General features: G+C 43.7%; 1 protein-coding gene across 2 annotated transcripts in view; it reads left to right on the plus strand.

Moving 5' to 3' along the window:
- Window positions 1-26,554, plus strand: part of ENPP1 (ectonucleotide pyrophosphatase/phosphodiesterase 1) — a 164,159-nt gene that overhangs the window by 118,590 nt on the left and 19,015 nt on the right. The window contains exons 19-21 of one of the 2 annotated variants that reach the window (XM_040429149.1): window positions 10,846-10,891; window positions 12,995-13,146; window positions 15,759-15,891. In XM_040429149.1, coding sequence (XP_040285083.1) covers window positions 10,846-10,891; window positions 12,995-13,146; window positions 15,759-15,891 — 331 coding nt within the window. Of the gene's footprint in view, window positions 1-10,845; window positions 10,892-12,994; window positions 13,227-13,262; window positions 13,489-15,758; window positions 15,892-26,554 lie in introns of those variants that run through there. The other variant, XM_040429150.1, reaches the window with a different exon arrangement.

Consider the following 26,554-nt stretch of genomic DNA (forward strand, 5'->3'; position numbering starts at 1 on the left):
AGAGTTTCATTCAACTGTGGGTTTCATAAAATTTGTATCAAATAAAGAAGTGGCCCGTAGCACAACAAGACATGTTTTAGGCAGTTAATAAGGACTACTCTGCACAAGGGAGGGACAGGTCCTGTGGGATCCATGCCTGGTTCATCTTTATGAAGGTCAGCTTGTCCACGTTGGCTGTGGACAGGCGGCTGCGCTTGTCAGTAATGACGCCCCCTGCCGTGCTGAATACGCGTTCAGATAAAACGCTGGCCGCCGGGCAGGAAAGCACCTCCAAGGCATAACATGCTAACTCTGGCCACGTGGACAATTTCGAAACCCAGTAGTTGAATGGGGCCGAACCATCCGTCAGGATGTGGAGGGGTGTGCAGACATACTGTTCAACCATGTTAGTGAAATGCTGCCTCCTGCTAACACGTTCCGTATCAGGTGTCGGTGCAGATAGCTGTGGCGTGGAGACAAAACTTTTCCACATTTCTGCCATGCTAACCCTGCCCTCAGATGAGCTGGCCGTGACACAGCTGCGTTGGCGACCTCTTGCCACTCCTCTGCCTTCACCTTCCACCTGTTCCCCTGTGACATGTGGGAATGCTCTCAAGAGCGCCTCTATCAGCGTGCGCTTGTACTCGCGCATCTTACGGTCGCGCTCCAGTTCAGGAATTAAAGTGGGCACATTGTCTTTATACCGGGGATCCAGCAGGGTGGCCACCCAGTAGTCTGCACACGTTAAAACGTGGGCAACTCTGCTGTCGTTGCGCAGGCATTGGAGCATATATTCGCTCATGTGGGCCAGGCTACCCATGGGTAAGGACAAGCTGTCCTCTGTGGGAGGCGTATCGTCATCGTCCACCGTATCCCCCCAGCCACGCACCAGTGATGGGCCTGGGCTGCCACCCCGCTGTGAACTTGCGTCATCCTCGTCCCCCTCCACCTCCTCCTCCTCATCCTCCTCGTCCTCCAGTACAGTGCCTTGGCTGGCGACTTGTGAACATGTCCTCTGCTGCTTAAACAAACCTCCCTCTGAGCCACTTCGAACAGACTGGCCCGAAAGTGTTAGAAACGAGCCCTCATCCTCCTCCTCCTCCTCCACCTGGGCCACCTCCTCTAACATCATTGCCCTAAGTGTTTTCTCAAGGAGACATAGAAGTGGTATTGTAACGCTGATAACAGTGTCATCGCCACTGGCCATGTTGGTGGAGTACTCGAAACAGCGCAGCAGGGCACACAGGTCTCGCATGGAGGCCCAATCATTGGTGGTGAAGTGGTGCTGTTCGGCAGTACGACTGACGCGAGCGTGCTGCAGCTGAAACTCCACTATGGCCTGCTGCTGCTCGCACAGTCTCTCCAGCATGTGCAAGGTGGAGTTCCACCGGGTGGGCACGTCGCATATGAGGCGGTGAGCGGGAAGGCCGAAGTTCCGCTGTAGCGTAGACAGGCGAGCAGCGGCAGGATGTGAACGGCGGAAGCGCGCACAGACGGCCCGCACTTTATGCAGCAGCTCTGACATGTTGGGGTAGTGGTGAATGAACCTCTGCACCACCAAGTTCAGCACATGCGCCAGGCAAGGGATGTGCGTCAAACCGGCTAGTCCCAGAGCTGCCACGATATTTCGCCCATTATCGTATACCACCAGGCCTGGCTTGAGGCCCACCGGCAGAAACCACTCGTCGGTCTGTTGTTCAATACCCCGCCACAACTCCTTTGCGCTGTGGGGCCTGTCCCCCAAACATATGAGTTTCAGAATGGCCTGCTGACGTTTACCCCGGGCTGTGCTGAAGTTGGTGGTGAAGGTGTATGGCTGACCGGATGAGCTGGTGGAAGCAGTGGAGGAGGAAGCCGAGTAGGAGGAGGAGGCTACAGGAGGCAGAGAATGATGCCCTGCGATCCTAGGGGGCGGAAGGACGTGCGCCAAGGAACTGTCCGCCGGGGGCCCAGCCGCCACTACATTCATCCAGTGTGCAGTTAGTGAGATATAGCGTCCCTGGCCGTGCTTACTGGTCCACGTATCTGTGGTTAGGTGGACCTTGCCACAAATGGCGTTGCGCAGTGCACACTTGATTTTATCGGACACTTGCATGTGCAGGGAAGGCACGGCTGTCTTGGAGAAGTAGTGGCGGCTGGGAACCACATACTGCGGGACAGCCATGGCCATCAGCTGTTTGAAGCTGTCTGTGTCCACCAGCCGGAATGACAGCATTTCAAAGGCCAGCAGTTTAGAAATGCTGGCGTTCAGGCCAAGGGCTCGAGGGTGACTCGGGGGGAATTTGCGCTTCCTCTCTAAGGTTTGAGATATTGAGAGCTGAACGCTGCTGTGTGATATAGTGGAGACGCTAGTTGACGGTGGCGGTGGTGGTGGTGTCGGTGGCACATCCTCTGTTTGCTGCTCGGCAGGTGGCAACATTCCTCTCGAGGCGGAAGCCGAGGCAGCAGCGGTAGAGGGAGCAGGGGGAGCCTCAGCGAGTGCCTGGTTTTTAAGGTGTGTACCCCACTGCAGTTAATGCTTTGCATGTAGATGCCTGGTCATGCAGGTTGTGCTGAGGTTCAGAACGTTAATGCCTCGCCTCAGGCTCTGATGGCAGAGCGTGCAAGTCACTCGGGTCTTGTCGGTAGGACATTGTTTAAAGAAGTGCCATGCCAGGGAACTCTTTGAAGCTGCCTTTGTGGGGCTGGGTCCCTGTTGGCGATGTCCAGTAGCAGGCGAACTCTGGGGGCGGCGGCTCGTCTGCTTTGGCCCCCTGCTCCCTCTTTGGCTTCGCTGTTGTCTCGGTCTCACCACTACCTCTTCCTCTGAACTGTGAAAGTCATCGCCACGACCTTCAGTCCATGTGGGGTCTAAGACCTCATCGTCCTCTGCATCGTCTTCCACCCAGTCTCCCTCCCTGACCTCCTCCTGTTCAGTCTGCACACTGCAAAAAGACGCGGCAGTGGGCACCTGTGTTTCGTCATCATCAGAGAGTCGGTGACTCTGCTGTGGTGGTATTCCCATGTCCTCTTCATCTGGAGACATAAGTGGTTGTGCGTCAGTGCATGGTATGTCTTCCTCCACTGGGGAAGGGCTAGGTGGACGCCCCTGGGAAACCCTGGAAGCAGAGTCTTCAAACAGAAGAAGAGACTGCTGCATAACTTGTGGCTCAGACCGTTTCCCTGATATGCTTGGGGGTGATGTGACAGACTGATGGGCTTGGTTTTCAGGTGCCACCTGTGCGCTTTCCGCAGAAGACTGGGTGGAAGACCATGTGGTGAACGTGCTGGAACCACTGTCGGCCACCCAATCGATTAATGCCTGTACCTGCTCAGGCCTTACCATCCTAAGAGCGGCATTGGGCCCCACGAGATATTGCGGTACATTCTGCCGGCTAGTTGAGGGAGTTCGTTCCCTACTGTGTGCGCCTGGGGCCGAACGGCCACGTCCTCTACCAGCAACAGAGGCTCCACGGACACCACCACGACCGCGTCCTCGTCCCTTAATAGTATTTTTCTTCATTGTTGCGATTCAACTCGCACCACAATGAAATATATTATTTTTTATAAGCAAAATCCCCTCACTGGAATACTTTCAGTCTTTTGACTGTATGGATTACAGATGGAATGACTGTTATATGTGAGTACCGCTTTCTTTGACAGATTCTAGTATGGGTACATATATGTTTTCCCAACCCCAGCACATTAGTTTGCTAATTCCAGATGTATGAAACGCAGGCCTAACTGTATCTAGTATATTGAACGCCAGATAAACTAACTTGGCCTTTTTTAAATAAATAAAAAATTCCCTCACTGGAATACTTTCAGTCTTTTGACTGTATGGATTACAGATGGAATGACTGTTATATGTGAGTACCGCTTTCTTTGACAGATTCTAGTATGGGTACATATATGTTTTCCCAACCCCAGCACATTAGTTTGCTAATTCCAGATGTATGAAACGCAGGCCTAACTGTATCTAGTATATTGAACGCCAGATAAACTAACTTGGCCTTTTTTAAATAAAAAAAATCCCCTCACTGGAATACTTTCAGTCTTTTGACTGTATGGATTACAGATGGAATGACTGTTATATGTGAGTACCGCTTTCTTTGACAGATTCTAGTATGGGTACATATATGTTTTCCCAACCCCAGCACATTAGTTTGCTAATTCCAAATGTATGAAACGCAGGCCTAACTGTATCTAGTATATTGAACGCCAGATAAACTAACTTGGCCTTTTTTAAATAAAAAAAATCCCCTCACTGGAATACTTTCAGTCTTTTGACTGTATGGATTACAGATGGAATGACTGTTATATGTGAGTACCGCTTTCTTTGACAGATTCTAGTATGGGTACATATATGTTTTCCCAACCCCAGCACATTAGTTTGCTAATTCCAGATGTATGAAACGCAGGCCTAACTGTATCTAGTATATTGAACGCCAGATAAACTAACTTGGCCTTTTTTAAATAAAAAAAATCCCCTCACTGGAATACTTTCAGTCTTTTGACTGTATGGATTACAGATGGAATGACTGTTATATGTGAGTACCGCTTTCTTTGACAGATTCTAGTATGGGTACATATATGTTTTCCCAACCCCAGCACATTAGTTTGCTAATTCCAGATGTATGAAACGCAGGCCTAACTGTATCTAGTATATTGAACGCCAGATAAACTAACTTGGCCTTTTTTAAATAAAAAAAATTCCCTCACTGGAATACTTTCAGTCTTTTGACTGTATGGATTACAGATGGAATGACTGTTATATGTGAGTACCGCTTTCTTTGACAGATTCTAGTATGGGTACATATATGTTTTCCCAACCCCAGCACATTAGTTTGCTAATTCCAGATGTATGAAACGCAGGCCTAACTGTATCTAGTATATTGAACGCCAGATAAACTAACTTGGCCTTTTTTAAATAAAAAAAATTCCCTCACTGGAATACTTTCAGTCTTTTGACTGTATGGATTACAGATGGAATGACTGTTATATGTGAGTACCGCTTTCTTTGACAGATTCTAGTATGGGTACATATATGTTTTCCCAACCCCAGCACATTAGTTTGCTAATTCCAGATGTATGAAACGCAGACCTAACTGTATCTAGTATATTGAACGCCAGATAAAACTAACTTGGCCTTTTTTAAATAAAAAAAATTCCCTCACTGGAATACTTTCAGTCTTTTGACTGTATGGATTACAGATGGAATGACTGTTATATGTGAGTACCGCTTTCTTTGACAGATTCTAGTATGGGTACATATATGTTTTCCCAACCCCAGCACATTAGTTTGCTAATTCCAGATGTATGAAACGCAGGCCTAACTGTATCTAGTATATTGAACGCCAGATAAACTAACTTGGCCTTTTTTAAATAAAAAAAAAATTCCCTCACTGGAATACTTTCAGTCTTTTGACTGTATGGATTACAGATGGAATGACTGTTATATGTGAGTACCGCTTTCTTTGACAGATTCTAGTATGGGTACATATATGTTTTCCCAACCCCAGCACATTAGTTTGCTAATTCCAGATGTATGAAACGCAGGCCTAACTGTATCTAGTATATTGAACGCCAGATAAACTAACTTGGCCTTTTTTAAATAAATAAAAAATTCCCTCACTGGAATACTTTCAGTCTTTTGACTGTATGGATTACAGATGGAATGACTGTTATATGTGAGTACCGCTTTCTTTGACAGATTCTAGTATGGGTACATATATGTTTTCCCAACCCCAGCACATTAGTTTGCTAATTCCAGATGTATGAAACGCAGGCCTAACTGTATCTAGTATATTGAACGCCAGATAAACTAACTTGGCCTTTTTTAAATAAAAAAAATTCCCTCACTGGAATACTTTCAGTCTTTTGACTGTATGGATTACAGATGGAATGACTGTTATATGTGAGTACCGCTTTCTTTGACAGATTCTAGTATGGGTACATATATGTTTTCCCAACCCCAGCACATTAGTTTGCTAATTCCAGATGTATGAAACGCAGGCCTAACTGTATCTAGTATATTGAACGCCAGATAAACTAACTTGGCCTTTTTTAAATAAAAAAAATCCCCTCACTGGAATACTTTCAGTCTTTTGACTGTATGGATTACAGATGGAATGACTGTTATATGTGAGTACCGCTTTCTTTGACAGATTCTAGTATGGGTACATATATGTTTTCCCAACCCCAGCACATTAGTTTGCTAATTCCAGATGTATGAAACGCAGGCCTAACTGTATCTAGTATATTGAACGCCAGATAAACTAACTTGGCCTTTTTTAAATAAAAAAAATTCCCTCACTGGAATACTTTCAGTCTTTTGACTGTATGGATTACAGATGGAATGACTGTTATATGTGAGTACCGCTTTCTTTGACAGATTCTAGTATGGGTACATATATGTTTTCCCAACCCCAGCACATTAGTTTGCTAATTCCAGATGTATGAAACGCAGGCCTAACTGTATCTAGTATATTGAACGCCAGATAAACTAACTTGGCCTTTTTTAAATAAAAAAAATCCCCTCACTGGAATACTTTCAGTCTTTTGACTGTATGGATTACAGATGGAATGACTGTTATATGTGAGTACCGCTTTCTTTGACAGATTCTAGTATGGGTACATATATGTTTTCCCAACCCCAGCACATTAGTTTGCTAATTCCAGATGTATGAAACGCAGGCCTAACTGTATCTAGTATATTGAACGCCAGATAAACTAACTTGGCCTTTTTTAAATAAAAAAAATCCCCTCACTGGAATACTTTCAGTCTTTTGACTGTATGGATTACAGATGGAATGACTGTTATATGTGAGTACCGCTTTCTTTGACAGATTCTAGTATGGGTACATATATGTTTTCCCAACCCCAGCACATTAGTTTGCTAATTCCAGATGTATGAAACGCAGGCCTAACTGTATCTAGTATATTGAACGCCAGATAAACTAACTTGGCCTTTTTTAAATAAAAAAAATCCCCTCACTGGAATACTTTCAGTCTTTTGACTGTATGGATTACAGATGGAATGACTGTTATATGTGAGTACCGCTTTCTTTGACAGATTCTAGTATGGGTACATATATGTTTTCCCAACCCCAGCACATTAGTTTGCTAATTCCAGATGTATGAAACGCAGGCCTAACTGTATCTAGTATATTGAACGCCAGATAAACTAACTTGGCCTTTTTTAAATAAAAAAAATCCCCTCACTGGAATACTTTCAGTCTTTTGACTGTATGGATTACAGATGGAATGACTGTTATATGTGAGTACCGCTTTCTTTGACAGATTCTAGTATGGGTACATATATGTTTTCCCAACCCCAGCACATTAGTTTGCTAATTCCAGATGTATGAAACGCAGGCCTAACTGTATCTAGTATATTGAACGCCAGATAAACTAACTTGGCCTTTTTTAAATAAAAAAAATTCCCTCACTGGAATACTTTCAGTCTTTTGACTGTATGGATTACAGATGGAATGACTGTTATATGTGAGTACCGCTTTCTTTGACAGATTCTAGTATGGGTACATATATGTTTTCCCAACCCCAGCACATTAGTTTGCTAATTCCAGATGTATGAAACGCAGGCCTAACTGTATCTAGTATATTGAACGCCAGATAAACTAACTTGGCCTTTTTTAAATAAAAAAAATTCCCTCACTGGAATACTTTCAGTCTTTTGACTGTATGGATTACAGATGGAATGACTGTTATATGTGAGTACCGCTTTCTTTGACAGATTCTAGTATGGGTACATATATGTTTTCCCAACCCCAGCACATTAGTTTGCTAATTCCAGATGTATGAAACGCAGACCTAACTGTATCTAGTATATTGAACGCCAGATAAAACTAACTTGGCCTTTTTTAAATAAAAAAAATTCCCTCACTGGAATACTTTCAGTCTTTTGACTGTATGGATTACAGATGGAATGACTGTTATATGTGAGTACCGCTTTCTTTGACAGATTCTAGTATGGGTACATATATGTTTTCCCAACCCCAGCACATTAGTTTGCTAATTCCAGATGTATGAAACGCAGGCCTAACTGTATCTAGTATATTGAACGCCAGATAAACTAACTTGGCCTTTTTTAAATAAAAAAAAAATTCCCTCACTGGAATACTTTATGGCTTTTCACTGTATGGATTACAGGTGGACTGGTATTAGTAGGGGTGACACAAGCACACCCAAGTCCCTGATGTAGGATTTCTATGGCACAGACCACTATTACAAGTGATTAATGGACGTTGGGAGAGATTGTGCTGCAGCACTAGTCCCAAGATGGCCGCCGCCTATCAGCCCAGTAACATGTGCCACAAAATGGTCTGCACAACCTTTAAAAAAAATAGCCTTGGACTGTGCTGCTAAATCGCTATTGGTCTGAATCCCAGGTGTAGATGTCTAACTTGTTTGGAGCTTTGGAATGCACACTGTGGCAGCTTCTGCTGCAGCACTACAAGTCGCAAAATGGCGGCCGGCGGTCAGCCCAGGTACATGTGGATGGAAAAATCACTCTGGCCACTCTAAAAATAGCCAATCCCTATCAAAAAAGCAGCTCAGCTGCAGTTGTTCAGATGAATCACAGGTGGAGGAGAGAAATTTGCTTCCAGTTATTCAATTATCCCTGCCTATTCTCGCCCTAGCATCAGCTGCGTCTATCCCTGTTCTATTCACATCGGGAGTGAGCACGTCCCGACGTGCGCACAAGCTTATAAAGAGGCTGAGTCACATGCTGCACTTGGCCAATCACAGCCTTGCCAATAGTAGGCATGGCTGCGATGGCATCTTAGGGCAAGTAGTATGATGCATGTTGATTGGCTGCTTTGCAGCCTTTCAAAATGCGCCAAAATACATGTCACGAACACCCCAAAATTCGGTACGGACCCGAACTATGCTCGAACTGTTCGCTCAACACTACTAGGGATGAGTGAATCGACTTCGGATGAAACATCCAAAGTCGATTCACATAAAACTTAGTCCTAATACTGTACGGAGCAGGAGCTCCGTACAGTATTAGAATGTATTGGCTCCGATGAGCCGAAGTTATTGCTTCGCAAAGTTTCACGAGACTTTGCGTAATAACTTCATAAATTTAATTTGTACTGTAAAAAACCATTTACCGAACGAGGGTTCGGTTCCAAGTGGTACCCTGAAACCAAACCCGATTTCGGAAAATGTTTTTTTACAGTACAAATTAATTTATGAAGTTATTGCCCGAAGTCTCACGAGACTTCGCGAACCAATAACTTCGGCTCATCGGAGCCAATGCATTCTAATACTGTACGGAGCTCCTGCTCCGTACAGTATTATGACTACGTTTTATGAGAATCGACTTTGGATGTTTCATCCAAAGTCGATTTGCTCATCCCTAATCATTACAGGCAGATGAGAATAATATATAATTGCAGTAAAGTAATCTGTACAAACCAAGAAGTGGTGCCAATTATTAGGCTTAGTGGCCAGTGCAAAAACTGCAGGATTGTATGGTTTTTGTTTAAATATAGATTAAAAATAACATCCTCAAAAATTCATAAAAAATGTGTTAAACATAAAAACATGATATAAACAGGTCATTTTCTGATTCCAGGACAGGAAATAAAATACATGGCGTCACTTCAAAAATGTATATCTGCAAAACTATGCACCCATTTTTTTGTTTTGTAAAAAAAAATACATGAAATAGTCACTAGAGATGAGTAAAGTTTACAAAAATTTGATTCGGCTGCTTTGCCGAATTTTACAAAGAAATTCACTTTGTGATGAATTACTTCATCGTGAAGTGTATTTCTTTGTAAGTAGCGGGCGCAATGACATGGAATGGCGATTGTGCAGCCCCCTGTCATTTAACCTTTCTGATGCCACGTTTATCGCTGATTGTGGCATCTGAGATGAAAAATTAGGGCATTTAGGGGTTAATCAGTTTTAAAAAAAAATCATACTCACCTCATCCATTTGAGTGCGAAGAGCCTGCCGCCATGGATGAGGTGAGCATGATTTTTTTTTTTTTTACAGCCATTTTTGTGAGAATCGATTAATTACCATGAAGCACAAAGAAATTCGGCTTTGGGGCGAATCAAATTTTCCCTGACATTCGGATCGAAGTCCATTTCTGATATTTCGATTCGCTCAACACTAATAGTCACATATAGGCTGTCCCTTTTGAAGAAGTTAAAGAGTTTCTCCAGGAATTATTTCAAATAGCCACTATTTTGTGAGAAGGACTAGCTGCCTCCACTTTCATACCTACTTAGGGGGTAAAGGCCTCGCTATACACTATGCTCTGGAACTTGCATATGCTACACATTGGTGAGAGTTTCTGTTAGGGTGCTTAGGGTAGTTTTACACTAGCGTTCAGAGATCATTCACAGCTCTAGGGATCTGGCATTGGGGCAGGTGGAGATTAGATTGCAACCAGGCAAATGTCCAGTGAATCAGCCAGACTAAAATCACTGCACACATGGTTGCGCATGGCAATGAGTCCTGATATTCATGAGCTCTCGGCTCTTCCTGCCAAAACTGCTGCTCATTACAGTTGTGAAAAACTGTTAATTATTGGCCAGGAAACAGCGAGAGCCAAGAGCTCATGAATGTCAGGACTCATTGGCACACGCTGGGGCATAAAAATGGTGACAGATTGCCTTTAACGTCCCTGTTCCTACTCTATATTAAAAATAAACTGAAATGAGTTACACTTTCAAGGAGTTGTCTGATTTAGAAAGCCAATCTTCAAATACCCCATTAGATAATTCTAAGGAGCTAGACAGGTTGTACATAATGATCACATTTTGCGTGCAAGACAACATGGAACTTGGAAAACGTCACTAATTTTAACAAGAAGATGCCTTAATATGATCTCCTCTTTTTCAGACAGAAGCTGGATATAAAAAACTATTAACACTCACTCCTCAACAAGGTAATCATTACAACAGTTTCCTAAATGACTAAAGCTACTGAGAGAGTCTTCTTTTACAAAGATCAAAAAGTGGATAAAAGTAGCTTGGACCCAACTCTGGAGCAATAGTTGTGATGCCTGTGTCTCAAGGTCATTATGTTGAGCACAGGGCTATAAAATGTTTTATAGCAGTGTATATAATAATATCGGAAATTTATTATGTCCCCTGATGTGCAGTATGCCCAGTGAGGTACCTATTAACATATTACCGGTATTGTCTGTTATCATGGGCCATAATAAAAAAAGAAACTGGTATGAGATGCTGCAGAATAGTGTCACAAACTGATCAAAGTTTTTATTAGTAAAGGCCGAGACTGGCACATATCGCCAACGAACGTTCATAGTAACGCTTGTTAGCGATGATCTTAAAGGGTTTCTATCACTTCGTTTCACCTATTGAGCTTTCAGACACTAGCGATCCGCTAGTGTCTGCTTTATCTAACCATCCTAATATAAGAGCTTATTGTCCTGCCGTTTAGCTAAAAAAATAACTTATATAGATATGCAAATGAGCCTCTAGGTGCTATGGGGGCGTGATTAGCACCTAGAGGCGGCGGCAGTTTGTTAAGGTAGACGGAGCCTCTAGGTGCTAATCACGCCCCCATAGCACCTAGAGGCTCATTTGCATATCTATATAAGTTATTTTTTTAGCTAAACGGCAGGACAATAAGCTCTTATATTAGGATGGTTAGATAAAGCGGACACTAGCGGATCGCTAGTGTCTGAAAGCTAAATAGGTGAAACGAAGTGATAGAAACCCTTTAAGGTGTTGCACCGCCGATTACCCAACAAATGAGCAGAACGCTCATTCATTGGGTAATTGGATCATTTGTGCGAACACAAAAATCCTTGTTTCCCGACAAGCTATGCAAAGACAATCTGCTGCCAGGAAATAACAAATCATTATGGCGAAGAGCGATGACATTAGTGATCGCCCTTCCCCATCTCTAGATGAGTTTACTGCATATAAATGCATTAGTCTCCTCCACCAGTGATCAGCAGATTGTCAGGAAGGAACGCTTCCTTCCAGACAATCTGCTGTAATATCGTCATGTAGAGGGACCTTTTAGACCTAAAAAGCTTCTAAATGTTACCTTTCTAAAGGGGTGGTGTCAATGGCTTGACAACTCAGATATACAGTAATCTAGAGCTTGTATCCATCTTACTGCACATTATTCTGCAGAAAGAGGTCATTAAGACCAACTTAAAAAAAGATTTTTAGCCCAAAATGAGTAAAATGTAATCATAACAAAATTGCTCCCAAAGGTGTTCATAGGCTTTAAAAAAAAAAAGTAGCCCTGGTTATGATAGAAAAGAACACACAGTACATCACAACTTGCTGAATATGGAGCTGCATAATAGAGTGGTCAGAAAATCCATTTTGACCCCTGTCAACCACTAAAAGTGCCTACAATAAGCAAAGAGTCATTCAGACTGAACATGTACAGTAGGTGAAAGAAGGTGGCCTGGTCTGATAAATTTACATAGTGTGGATGGCTGGATATACAATATATGCATTGCTCGCCTGGGAAAGATGATGCACTTACAGGAAAAAGAGAAGAAAGTGGAGGCAGTGTAATGCTCTTGGCAATGCAAAAAATTGCCCCCAGAGGTGTTCATAGCCTTTAAAAAATTTGTACAGTAACCCTTCTATAGGACTAGAGTAGATTGGCTAGCGTTCACTCCCTACATACACTGGTGAGCGAGCCTAACCATTGCACACTAGAAACAGCCCACAAGACCAGCCATATTGGAGATGCTCTGCCCTAGTCATCTAGCCATCATAAGTTGGACCTTATCAAAGTTGCCCAAAACTTAAGCTTGCCATTTTTACCTGCTTCCAACACATCAACTTTAAGAACTTACTTTTCACTTGCTACCCCATACAGTATTTTCCGACCCTGTAGTGGTGCCCACAATGTTATTCACTCCACCTATCTGTGGTTCTAATGTCATGGTTGATATGTGCATTTTAAAATGTTTTCCCTCATGGAATTATATTATTTTTTTGTTATTATTGTTTGTGTGACAAAGGTATGTTTCCATCATCTGCTCAATTTACAGAATCTGACACTAAAAAGTTTAATCTGCCATATGGACGGCCACTGGTTTTGCAAAATAGCAGCTATTGCATCTTGTACCATAATAAATATGTGAGTGGTTTCAGTTACAATATAAAGATGCCATTGTGGAGTTCATACACACTACATAAAAATGTAAGTACTATTGAAATATTAGTATACCACATAATCCTTTTTATGATTTGCGGGTATAATAAATATAAATATGTTTCACTGTAAAGGAGTTTTTCCACAATCATCAATATCTCTAGGACAGTGATGGCTAACCTCCGGCACTCCAGCTGTGGTGAAACTACAACTCCCAGCATGTTCAATGGAGGAGCTCTGAGAAGAGCCAAGCAAATGTACATCTTGGGAGTTGTAGTTTTACCACATCTGGAGTGCTGGAGGTTAGCTATCACATCTCTAGGATGTCATCAGGTGTTCAAGAGCACTGCTTTGTAGTGTGATATGTCTTCACACAAAATCTATAGGTGCATCACAGGGTAAAAAAATAACTTTCTCAGATATTATGCAAACCCTTGACCAGAAGGAAGAAAACTAAATTACAGGGTATCTACATACAGAGAGATGATGTTCATCTCATTAAAGAGCCTTAAAACATGACTAGGGATATCAGCCAGAGACAGATGGTTGTCTCTGGTTTTGCCTCTAATGGGTTGGATCGGTATCGGACTGGGGTGCCTAGGGCCCACCAGTAAAATTTATTCTGGGGGTTCACCACACAGATGCATGCAAATATTACCCGTTGACACAGCAGCGGACAGCAGCAAGACGTTACAAGGTAATTGATTATAGGGGTCCCTGCAACGACTTCAAGAAGGTGGGTGCCTGGAAAAGGAGGATACTGACTGGCCTGCCACTGTGTCTACAAGTCATCTCAGCCACCAGATGCATCTATAATAATAAGCTGTTAAACAATCTGCCCAGTTTTTACATGGACATAGGCTGGTTGAGATGCTGTATGCTGCCTTTATACACGTAGAGAAGTCACTCTACTGTGCCATGTGTAGTGGGTGAGGAACTAGGGGACCAGCTAGGTTGGGGCCCACCGGGGCATTCAGCTGTACCCCTGTGGGCCAGTCCGAGCCTGGGTTGGACATTGAATTACAGGGTGGCTAGCCATAGGTGTTATTAGAGACAGTTTTTAGCTTCTGGAGTAGAGCTGATTTGCATAATGATTTGACTCCCTTCACCAGTAGTGTTGGGAGCGAATATTCGAATTGCGAATATTAATCGCGAATATCGGTACTTCGAGAATTCGCAAATATTTAGAATATAGTGATATATATTCGTAATTTCGAATATTCTAGATATAGTGTAGCTGTTGCAGTGCAGTGTGTTAGGTAGTGTGATAGGTTCTGCTGTCCATACATACATGCAGACCTGCTAATATGTGAAGTTTCACATATTGCACCAAAATATTCACATCATTAGAGCTCAATTGCGAATATATTGGAGCACTCTAACTGTATATAAAGCCATTTTTATTGTTCTGCCGTGCCAACCATTTTCTCCAGTCTCGGGAAACTTCTAGCAGCTTGGAAAATGTTGCAAAATTGACCCACGCCTATATTTCACGCGCATTACGTGAATATTACATTGCCGGTTTTTTGCAATCAAGAAAATAATCTCTAATTTGTGAATTCATTAATATATGACGAATATTCGCCCAAATATTCGTGAAATATTGCGAATTCGAATATAGCCCCTGCCGCTAATCACTATTCACCAGCTACAACTAACACCAAAGAGCTCAGAATATATGCAGTGCCATATAGAGCCAATACTGAACATATACAGAATGGCACTTATACTGAACAGTACATTAGTGTGGTGCTTAAGTGTGTATTTTATCTTCATATACAACTACATCACTAATCACATTTTGACTATGCGTAAAAAGATCAACCATGGCCTAATCCGTGCCAATGTTCGGATGCAAACATATTCCGCTTTCAATTTCAGATAGCAGAATTCTAGACTACCCCATTGGACACTTTTGCCATGAAAAAAAATAATACTAATGACATACAGTATGTTGGTGGAAATTTTTATATTCATACACACTGGATTTTTATGTTGGAATGCTGCTGTTTTCCTCCTGCAAACCTGCCTTGTGTGTGTGTGTGTGTGTGTGTGTGTGTTTTTCTCCCTATCTATAGACTGTGTGAGCCGCCCCCTTAGATTCTTTCCCTCCTCTCCACTTTTTGAACTGCCATGTACAAACCCCTCCCCTTTCCTGCTGCTATCTCTGAAACTAACAGGGGGAAGCACAGAAAGCTATCAGACACAGGAGCACAGCTCTGACGGATTTGTCAGATTCAGCAGCACCAGCACCTAGGTGAAGGACTTACACATGCTAGGAAATTCTGAAGGAAGGCTTTATAGAAAGTTGCTTAATTTTGCATTTAGAAAGCAAATGAACAATACAATATTCAATTCAAATGTGTCAATGGCTTTTAAGTGAAGCTATGTGCACATGTTTTAAGGAAATTTTGCAGATAATGGGAGTCTTATGTTTCAAAATGTTTATCCAGGGAAGACATGCAAGACTCTCCAGCCTTCACTAATGTCTTCTCTGGCATAACAAAAATGTTAGTTTCAGAACTTCAAGGCTGCAAAATAAACAATCGAGATGCTTCATTCAGTACATGGGCAAACAAGACCTTTCTTCTGGTGCACCCTTGTGTCCTACAGTTACATCCACACTTGCATTAACCAATATGTTTTGCAATGTTTGTTAGGAACTTGTGCCAGCCTCTGTGGAAAATGATTCATGTATATTTGTGGATGTTCGAATCCCACAAGGACAAAGTCAAAGTTGTCAATATTACCGTGACCATCAATCTCTAAAATTTGGATTTCTTTTCCCTCCAAGCAAGTATATTATTACATCATTCTTAAATCTATAAATTTAAATGTTTAATTTAAAGAATAATCAGGAAAATATTTTCTAATGCCAATTAGGATGGGAAAACTGAAGTCAATGTTGATTATGAAAAACACAGTGAGTGGCATTCAATAGTTGCAAATTATGGCGCTTGCCATACTTATACCATTTATAACTTTTTGTACTTCTTGTCACTTTTCTATAGTGGTGAGGAAAGGGGTGGGACTTAGCAGGACGGGCAAGGCCTATTGCACTCTGTCCGATTAACTTATTCCAGAAACTGCCGTAAATTACACCTCAAGTCTACGCCAGCCCGTGGCTGGCATAGATTTCAGTCCCTGCTGCATGGAGTGCCAGATATGCGCATCTGCCCCTTAGGCCTCTTTCACACGGCCGTTTTTTTTTCCCGTTTACTGGCCGTTTTTTGCGGTCCGTATACGGTCCGTATACGGAACCATTGATTTCAATGGGTCCGCAAAAAAAACGGAATGTACTCCGTATGCATTCCGTTTCCGTTTTTCCGTTTTTCCGTTCCGTTTTAACATAGAACATGTCCTATATTTGGCCGCAAATCACGTTCCGTGGCTCCATTAAAGTCTATGGGTCCGCAAAAAAACGGAATGCATACGGAAGTGCATCCGTATGTCTTCCGTATCCGTTCCGTTTTTTGCGGATCCATCTATTGAAAATGTTAGGCCCAGCCCAATTTTTTCTATGAAATTACTGTATACTGTATTTGCCATACGGAAAAACGGAACGGAAAAACGGAACGGAAACGGAAACACAACGGAAACAAAAAACGGAACAACGGATCCGTTTAAAACGGACCGCAAAACACTGAAAAAGACATACGGTCGTGTGCAATAGGCCTTAATAAATTATGTGCATCTTACTCCAGCACAAAGGAGATGAAGACTGGTATATGGAAATGCAAGTCTTGATAAACATTGACCAGTGTTCCTATAACAAGGCCTAATTGACAAACAACAGAAGTGTTGTCTTGTGTTTTAGAGACCCATGGATAATATCACTGGTCTACATCAATTGAGCTGACCTTTTGTTAAGTATTGTGTGCTGAATAGTGATGTCGCGAACATAAAATTTTCAGTTCGCGAACAGCGAACGCGAACTTCCGCAAATGTTCGCGAACTGGCGAACCGGGCGAACCGCCATAGACTTCAATAGACAGGCGAATTTTAAAACCCACAGGGACTCTTTCTGGCCACAATAGTGATGAGAAAGTTGTTTCAAGGGGTCTAACACCTGGACTGTGGCATGCCGGAGGGGGATCTATGGCAAAACTCCCATGGAAAATTACGTAGTGGACGCAGAGTCGGGTTTTAATCTATAAAGGGCATAAATCAACTAACATTCCTAAATTGTTTGGAATAACGTGCTTTAAAACATCCAGTGTGTGTATACGATTGGCACTGGCAGTGGGCACACTACAGTCAGTAGAAGCGGGCCTGACACACACTGGCAGCAGGCAAGCAACTGAAATTACACTAAAGTGTAAAAATTAAATGCCTTATTTATCGGCAAGCTACTGTGCCACCCGGTATGAGTGGTTGGCACTGGCAGTGGGCACACTACAGTCAGTGGAAGAGGGCCTGACACACACTGGCAGCAGGCAAGCAACTGAATTTAGACTACTGTCTAAAAATTAAATGCCTTATTTATCGGCAAGCTACTGTGCCACCCGGTATCAGTGGTTGGCACTGGCAGTGGGCACACTACAGTCAGTGGAAGCGGGCCTGACACACACTGGCAGCAGGCAAGCAACTGAATTTAGACTACTGTCTAAAAATTAAATGCCTTATTTATCGGCAAGCTACTGTGCCACCCGGTATCAGTGGTTGGCACTGGCAGTGGGCACACTACAGTCAGTTGAAGTCGGCCTGACACACACTAGCAGCAGGCAAGCAGCTGAAATTACACTAAAGTGTAAAAATTAAATGCCTTTTTTATGCAAAGTCCTGTGCCAGCCGGTATGAGTGGTGGGCACTGGCAGTGGGCACACTACAGTCAGTGGAAGTCAGCCTGACACACACTGGCAGGCAACTAACCTTAGATTAAAGTGTAAAAATTAAGTGCCTATTTTTTAAGCAAAGTCCTGTGCCACTCGGTATGACAGGGGTGGGCACTGGCAGTGGGCACACTACAGTCAGTTGAAGTCGGCCTGACACACACTAGCAGCAGGCAAGCAGCTGAAATTACATTAAAGTGTAAAAATTAAATGCCTTTTTTAAGCAAAGTCCTGTGCCAGCCGGTATGAGTGGTGGGCACTGGCAGTGGGCACACTACAGTCAGTGGAAGTCAGCCTGACACACACTGGCAGGCAACTAACCTTAGATTAAAGTGTAAAAATGAAGTGCCTTTTTTTTAAGCAAAGTCCTGTGCCACACGGGATGACAGGGGTGGGCACTGGCAGTGGGCACACTACAGTCAGTTGAAGTCGGCCTGACACACACTAGCAGCAGGCAAGCAGCTGAAATTACACTAAAGTGTAAAAATTAAATGCCTTTTTTATGCAAAGTCCTGTGCCAGCCGGTATGAGTGGTGGGCACTGGCAGTGGGCACACTACAGTCAGTGGAAGTCAGCCTGACACACACTGGCAGGCAACTAACCTTAGATTAAAGTGTAAAAATTAAGTGCCTTTTTTTAAGCAAAGTCCTGTGCCACACGGAATGACAGGGGTGAGCACTGGCAGTGGGCACACTACAGTCTGTGGGCCTGCAGCTCCTCACACACAGGCAGGCCAGGCAACTGCAATATGTATATAAAGGAAAAAAAAAAAGCAGACTAATGTTGCAGCCCTAAAAAGGGCTTTTTGGGGTGCTGTCAGGACGCTGTCCTTACAGCAGAGATCAGATGAGTCTTTCAGGACTGGAGTGGACACTGAATTCACTAGCCTAGCTATCGATTTCCCAATTAAATCAGCAGCAGTTACAGTCTCCCTCCTCTCACTAAGACTGCAGCTTCAGAATGAATCTAAAATGGATGCTGTGCAGGAGGTGGGAGGGTCTGGGAGGGAGGGTATGCTGCTGATTGGCTGGAATGTGTCTGCTGACTGTGAGGTACAGGGTCAAAGTTTGCTCAATGATGATGTATAGGGGGCGGACCGAACATCGCATGTGTTCGCCCGGCAGAGGCGAACGCGAACAAGCTATGTTCGCCGGGAACTGTTCGCCGTCGGATAGTTCGGGCCATCTCTAGTGCTGAATTCAAATATCACATTAATTTATTCTAGTTAGGTCCAGGTTTCCCACAAATTGCTGGTATTGTTTTTGATAACAGGGCAGTTTGCCTTGTGTCAATTTCACATGTATGACATATGAGCATGAATGAAATATGAGACAAATGAGCTAAAATCCAAAGGCTGGATCTTGGAGATAGCCATGAATGGCCCTTTCAAATGAGATTAAAAAGGAAAAGAGATGGAACCAATAAATAATGTTGAACTCTGAGTACATCAGATGAAAGGATGAGGTAAAACATCCATCCTAGTGCAGTACGATTACTTTAATAGGTTATCTTGTGAAAGAAGCTGAGAAGCAAGACTTCAAAATAACGAAACAATAAAAATAGGTCTACCAAGAAGAAGCCTGTAGATACAAATCAAAATCTGCGATGATCATCTACAAGAACATAGTTGTGGCAACAAAAATGAAGGATAAGTGCAATGCGACAGTTTTCACTTTACAAGATTAAATATCGCTTGATTGATTAGACTTGATTCCATATACAAGTTTCATAGTTGCAAACTCATTGCTACACTTTCCATAAACTCACATGTGGGTACCTTTCTCTGACATGACAAACTTTCTTGGCAATATCAGGGCTGTAAATTTCAAACTTTGTTAACTTCTTTTCCAAGACTGGGAGAAAACTTGTGTCCAATTGCGTTTCATCCATAGTGATCTAGACTACTTTCCCCCAAATCTTGGAGTTCTGAGTGAAGAGCAAGGAGAACGCTTCCACCAGGACATTAAAGGGGTTTTCCAAGATTTATCTTTACTGATGACCTATTCTCTGGATAGGTCATCAGTATCTGATTGGTGAAAGTCTGATCAGCTGTTCAAGAAGGCAGCGGTGTTGGCCAGTGACAACACATTCAATGGTTACGTGGCCTAGGAGCAGCTCAGCCCCATTCAAGTGAATGGGGCTGAGCTGAGATGCCAAGCACAGCTGCTATACAATGTACAGTACTGTGCTTGTTGAGCTGCGAGAAGGCCGCAATTCTCAGAGGAGCGCCGCTGCCTTCTCAAAACAGCTGATTGGTGCGTGTCCCAGGTGTCGGACCCCCACAGACCAGATACTGATGTCCTATTCACAGGAATGAAAAACATTTTAAGGTCAGGTGGAAAAATAGAGAATATTTGTGCCAAACAGTTATTTACAGAACTATTGATCTTTTGGATAATATAGAAACTAATATTATTGTATGACATTACACCAATATTATGTGTTATTATGTTCTCGACAAAATTCACTATGACCTCAAATTAAACTAAACAATATGTAAACAAACATGTCTTAATTGTAAAGAATTGACTTTATGCATAATTTCTGACTTGATATTTGGAATCTACACCTTCAAATTGTAAGTGTAATATCAGTACAAATACCGTATTTTTCGCCCCATAAAACGCACTTTTTCTCCCCTTAAAATGGGGGGAAAATGCCCCTGCATCTTATGGGGCGAATGCTGACCGTTTTACATCGCAGGCTGCGATGTACGAGCGAGCGGGGAGGGACTGGCAGGAGGAGCTGGGGGCCGGTAATAGCGGCGGGGCGGTGCAGTCACTGTACTATCCTAACAGCTTCAGTAGAATGCAGGCGGGCTACTTTATGAATGAAGCAGGCGGCGCAGGCAAGTGACGTCAGTGAGTGACGCACCGGCCCGGCCTGCCTGCCTGGGTTGTACAGAAGCTGTTAGGATGTACGGTACTATTAGGAGTGAGGGGGCATGAGTAATCACTTTTAATTGAATAAGACATTTTATTTTTGTATACTGGAGCGGCGGGGGGATCTGTGGATGAAAGTTTTATGGGGAACATCCGTGGATGGCACAGTTAAGGGGGGGGGGACTGTGGATGGCACTGTTATGAGCTGGGGGGGTCTGTGGATGGCACTGTTATGGGGTGGGGGGTCTGTGGATGGCACATATATAACAGTGCCACCCATAGATCCCCCATAACAGTGCCACCCACAGATCCCCCCTCTAACCGTGCCACCCACAGATCCCCCCTCTAACAGTGCCACCCACAGATCCCCCCTCTAACAGTGCCACCCACAGATCCCCCCTCTAACAGTGCCATCCACAGATCCTGCCTGTAACAGTGCCAGCCACAGATCCCCCTGTAACAGTGCAAGCCACAGATCCCCCATAACAGTGTCCGTCACAGATCCCCCCCATAACAGTGTCCGTCATCCACAGATCCCCCCATAACAGTGTCTGTCATCCACAGATCCCCCCATAACAGTGTCCGTCATCCACAGATCCCCCCATAACAGTGTCCATCATCCACAGATCCCCCCCATAACAGTGTCTGTCATCCACAGATCCCCCCATAACAGTGTTCGTCATCCACAGATCCCCCATAACAGTGTCCGTCATCCACAGATCCCCCATAACAGTGTCCATAATGCACAGATCCCCCCATAACAGTGCGTCATCCACAGATCCCCCCATAACAGTGCGTCATCCACAGATCCCCCATAACAGTGTCCTTCACAGATCCCCAGTAATAGTGCCATCCACAGACCACCATTAGTTCCAAACCCAACAAAAGCACACCTTTTGGTTAAAAATATATTTTTTCTTATTTTCCTCCCCAAAAACCTAGGTGCGTCTTATGGACTGGTGCATCTTATAGGGCGAAAAATACGGTAGTTAGGTCAGCATAAAAAAATCTTCAAATGTAGACCGGTTTAAAACTTTTGATAAAAAGGATAGGGAAGGGGAGTAGTTTTCTGGGTGTCCTGGTGTGGTCATGGGGGAGGCGGGTGTTCACAGGGACAGGTTTGGGTAGTTTCAGGATATGTTGGCACCCATGCTTTTTAACAGTATACTAAAGGGCTTTCTTTGAAATTCATATGGTCGACTCTGTTATCTAATGTCTAATTATGTGGTATTATATTTTGTCAGTATGTATTTGTGTCATTACGTAAACAGTTATTTTTTGGGGGAGAAAGCAGTAAAAGCTTAGCTAAGCAGTTTGGAGTTGTCAACTGGATGTAGCCAAGGAGGTGCACTGTACTCAGTGTCGGCGCATAAGAATATGATTCTGAAGCCCTCCATCCATCTATACGGAACATATTCACACCCCATTTTAATTACATTATACATTCTCTGGTTATCGTGGCATCTGAGATTAACATTGATGACTTTCAGCGGTTAATAAAAAAAATTACTTAACTTATACATTTGATCGCATAGAGGCCGCCATGGCCATCCTGATTGAAGACACTGTTCAAAATCTAGCGCGGTGACGTGATCACGTCATCACGCCGGCTGGCCGTCACTCGGTATCTTCAATCAAGATGGCCACAGCAGCCTCTTTGTGCGCAAATAGATGAGGTGAGTATGTCTTTTTTTCCCCCGCCATTTCAGGGAAAATTGATTCGTTACCACGAAGCGCGAGGAAATTTGGCTTCCTGAAATTCAGATCGAAGTCAATTTGTTTGACTTCGATTCGCTCATCACTAATTCTAAACCTCACTCTAGCTGTTCACATTGCACATACTGCATAGCATACTGTATGTTGCGTGCCCCAGAAAACACACACTTTCTGAGAAATCTGACCAGGACAAATACAACACTTGGACAAGCCCTATAGGGCTAAAAAGAAACAATTTACAATGAAAAGATCATAAATGAACAGTCAGAACAATTTTACATTGTTTTTCACCCATAGGATACCAGCGTCGTACATGTACGGCGTTGATATCCGGGTCTGAAATCCCAGCGCCGTATAGCTACGGCGCTCTGATCGGGTGGGCGCAGGTGTTGCGCCCTTCCGATCAGCAGCAGGGGTCTGGCAGTCACTGATAGCCGGACCCCTGCTGTATGCGTCGGCATTGGTGAAAACACACATGCCGATGCATTAACCCTTGCACTGCCGGGGTCAGTGCTGACTGCAGCACGTGCCGGATCCTGCCAGGTGCGGGTGGCCATCGGGTCCCCACGCAGCTAGTTAAAAAAATTTAAGTTTCAAGTTTAAAAAAAGTATCCGTTTCCCAAAATAAAGTAAAAAAATTTGTAAGAAATGGGAAAAAAAAAGAAAAGTAGACATATTAGGTATCGCTGCATTCATATCGACCGGTTCTATAAAAATATCACATGACCAAACCCCTCAGGTAAACACCGTCAAAAAATAAAATAAAAACTGTGGTAAAAAAAAATTTGGGGTCACCTTACATCACTAAAAGTGCAACACCAAGCAATCAAAAAGGCATCTAACCGTCACCTCATCCCACATAAAATGAGCCTCTACTTAAGACTCCTAAAAAATAAAAAAAAAATATGGCTCTCAGACTATGGAGAAACTAAAACATGATTTTTTTTTTTGTTTCAAAAATGATATTATTGTGTAAAACTTAAATAAATAAATAAAAAAATAAACTGTCAAGCCATTTTTTGGTCACCTAAGGGCTCTTTCACACCTGCGTTGTTGTGTTCCGGCATAGAGTTCCGTCGTCGGGGCTCTATGCCGGAAGAATCCTGATCAGGATTATCCTAATGCATTCTGAATGGAGAGAAATCCGTTCAGGATGCATCAGGATGTCTTCAGTTCCGGAACGGAACGTTTTTTGGCCGGAGAAAATACCGCAGCATGCTGCGCTTTTTGCTCCGGCCAAAAATCCGGAACACTTGCCGCAAGGCCGGATCCGGAATTAATGCCCATTGAAAGGCATTGATCCGGATCCGGCCTTAAGCTAAACGTCGTTTCGGCGCATTGCCGCATCCGACATTTAGCTTTTTCAGAGTGGTTACCATGGCTGCCGGGACGCTAAAGTCCTGGCAGCCATGGTAAAGTGTAGTGGGGAGCGGGGAGCAGTGTACTTACCGTCCGTGCGGCTCCCCGGGCGCTCCAGAGTGACGTCAGGGCGCCCCAAGCTCATGGATCATGTGATCACATGGATCACGTCATCCATGCGCATGGGGCGCTCTGACGTCATTCTGGAGCGCCCGGGGAGCCGCACGGACTGTAAGTATACCGCTCCCCCGCTCCCCACTACTACTATGGCAACCAGGACTTTAATAGCGTCCTGGGTGCCATAGTAACACTGAACGCATTTGGAAGACGGTTCCGTCTTCAAATGCTTTCAGTACACTTGCGTTTTTCCGGATCCGGAGTGTAATTCCGGCAAGTGGAGTACACGCCGGATCCGGACAACGCAAGTGTGAAAGAGGCCTTACATCACAGAAAGTGTAATACCAAGCTATCAAAAAGTGATATGTACCCCAAAATCATGCCAATCAAACCGTCATCTCATCCCACAAAAAATTAAACCCTACCTAAGACAATTTCCCCCAAAAAAAAAAAAAACTATGGCTCTCAGACTATGGAGACACTAAAACATGATTTCTTTTTCAAAAATGCTTTATTATGTAAAACTGAAACAAACAACCAAAAAAGTAGTCATATTTGGTATTGTCGCATCCGTAACAACCTGCTCTATAAAAATAACACATGATTTAACCTGTGAGATGAACATTGTAAATAACAAAAAATAAAAACTGTGCCACAACAGCTATTTTTTTGTTACCTTGCCTCACAAAAAGTGTAATATAGAGCAACCAAAAATCATATGTACCCTAAAATAGTACCAAAAAAAACTGCCACCTTATCCCATAGTTTCCAAAATGTAGTAATTTTTTGGGGAGTTTCTACTCTAGGGGTGCATCAGGGAATCTTCAAATGTGACTGTCACGGATGGTGTACAGGAAACAAGACAATAATCTAAACAATGACTCACTGGATCCACAACTAAGGAACAAAAGGGGAGACCCCTGCAAGAGACCTGCCGCTCTCCCTTATTGCTCAGCCTATGCGACCACCCCAAAGGTGGATGGGCGCATATCCACGAACCTCGACTATCTTACACCTGATGACCCTACAATAGTGAGGCGACACGACCACCGGCTCCCTACACAGACACGGAGGGAGTCAGGGTCACCTGGATCCAGAAAACAGAAAATCATAAATACATAAACAGAACTTATCTTGCAGACGACTGGGGACTGTGGACTGGGAACAAGGAACAGCATGCACACACACTCCAGGAAGTTGTATAAGCCGCACACTACTGCATTCTGGGGAGGAACTTAAAGGGCAGCAATCAGTCCAACAGCATGACAGCTGAGATAGACTAACGAGATGAGAAGCTAAACCAAAACAAAGAAATTCAAGGAGGAGGATCTGAAAGGCTCCTGTCAGAGCTTCTCAACTGTCTGGCTGTGACAGTACCCCTCCCTCTACGAGTGGACTCCGGACACTCAGAGCCCACCTTCTCAGGATGGGACCTATGGAAAGCCCTGATGAGACGAGAGGCCTTAATGTCCGTCACTGGGACCCACATCCTCTCCTCAGGACCATAACCCTCCCAATGAACGAGGTACTGGAGGGAACCGCAGACAAGACGAGAATCCACAATCCTAGAGACCTGAAATTCAAGATTTCCATCAACCACAATCGGAGGAGGAGGCAAAGGCGAGGGCACAATAGGTTGAACATAAGGTTTCAATAAGGACTTATGAAAAACATTATGGATCTTCCAAGGAAGATCAAGACGGTAGGCAACAGGATTTATGACAGACAGGATCTTGTAAGGCCCAATAAACCTAGGACCCAACTTCCAGGAGGGAACCTTCAATCTGATATTCTTGGTAGACAACCACACCAGATCACCAACATTCAGGTCCGGACCAGGCACACGTCTCTTATCTGCCACACGCTTATATCTCTCACTCATGCTCTTTAGATTATCCTGAATCTTTTGCCAAATAGATGACAAAGACGAGGAGAATCTGTCCTCATCAGGTAAACCAGAAGACCCCTCTCCCGAGAAAGTCCCAAACTGCGGATGAAACCCATATGCACCAAAAAATGGTGACTTATCAGAGGACTCCTGATGACGGTTATTTAAAGCAAACTCAGCAAGGGACAAAAAAGAACAGCAATCCTCCTGATTCTCCGCCACAAAACAGCGCAGATATGTCTCCAGATTCTGATTGACGCGCTCTGTCCGGCCATTCGACTGCGGGTGGAAAGCAGAAGAGGATGACAACCGAACCCCCAAGCGAGAACAGAAAGCCTTCCAGAATCTGGAACCAAACTGCGTGCCCCTATCAGAGACTATGTCTGAAGGAATACCATGCAATTTGACAATGTGGTCAATAAATGCCTGCGCCAGCGTCTTAGCATTGGGCAAACCAGGAAAAGGGATGAAATGCACCATTTTGCTAAAACGGTCCACCACCACCAGAATCACAGTTTTCCCCGAGGAACGAGGCAAGTCCGTTATGAAGTCCATGGACAGATGTGTCCAAGGACGGGAAGGAATGGGTAAGGGAAGGAGAGGACCTGATGGCCGTGAATGAGGGACTTTGGCACGAGCGCAAGTCTCGCAAGCTGCCACAA

The sequence above is a fragment of the Bufo bufo genome, chromosome 4 (genome assembly GCF_905171765.1).
Source record: "Bufo bufo chromosome 4, aBufBuf1.1, whole genome shotgun sequence".
NCBI lineage: Eukaryota > Metazoa > Chordata > Amphibia > Anura > Bufonidae > Bufo > Bufo bufo.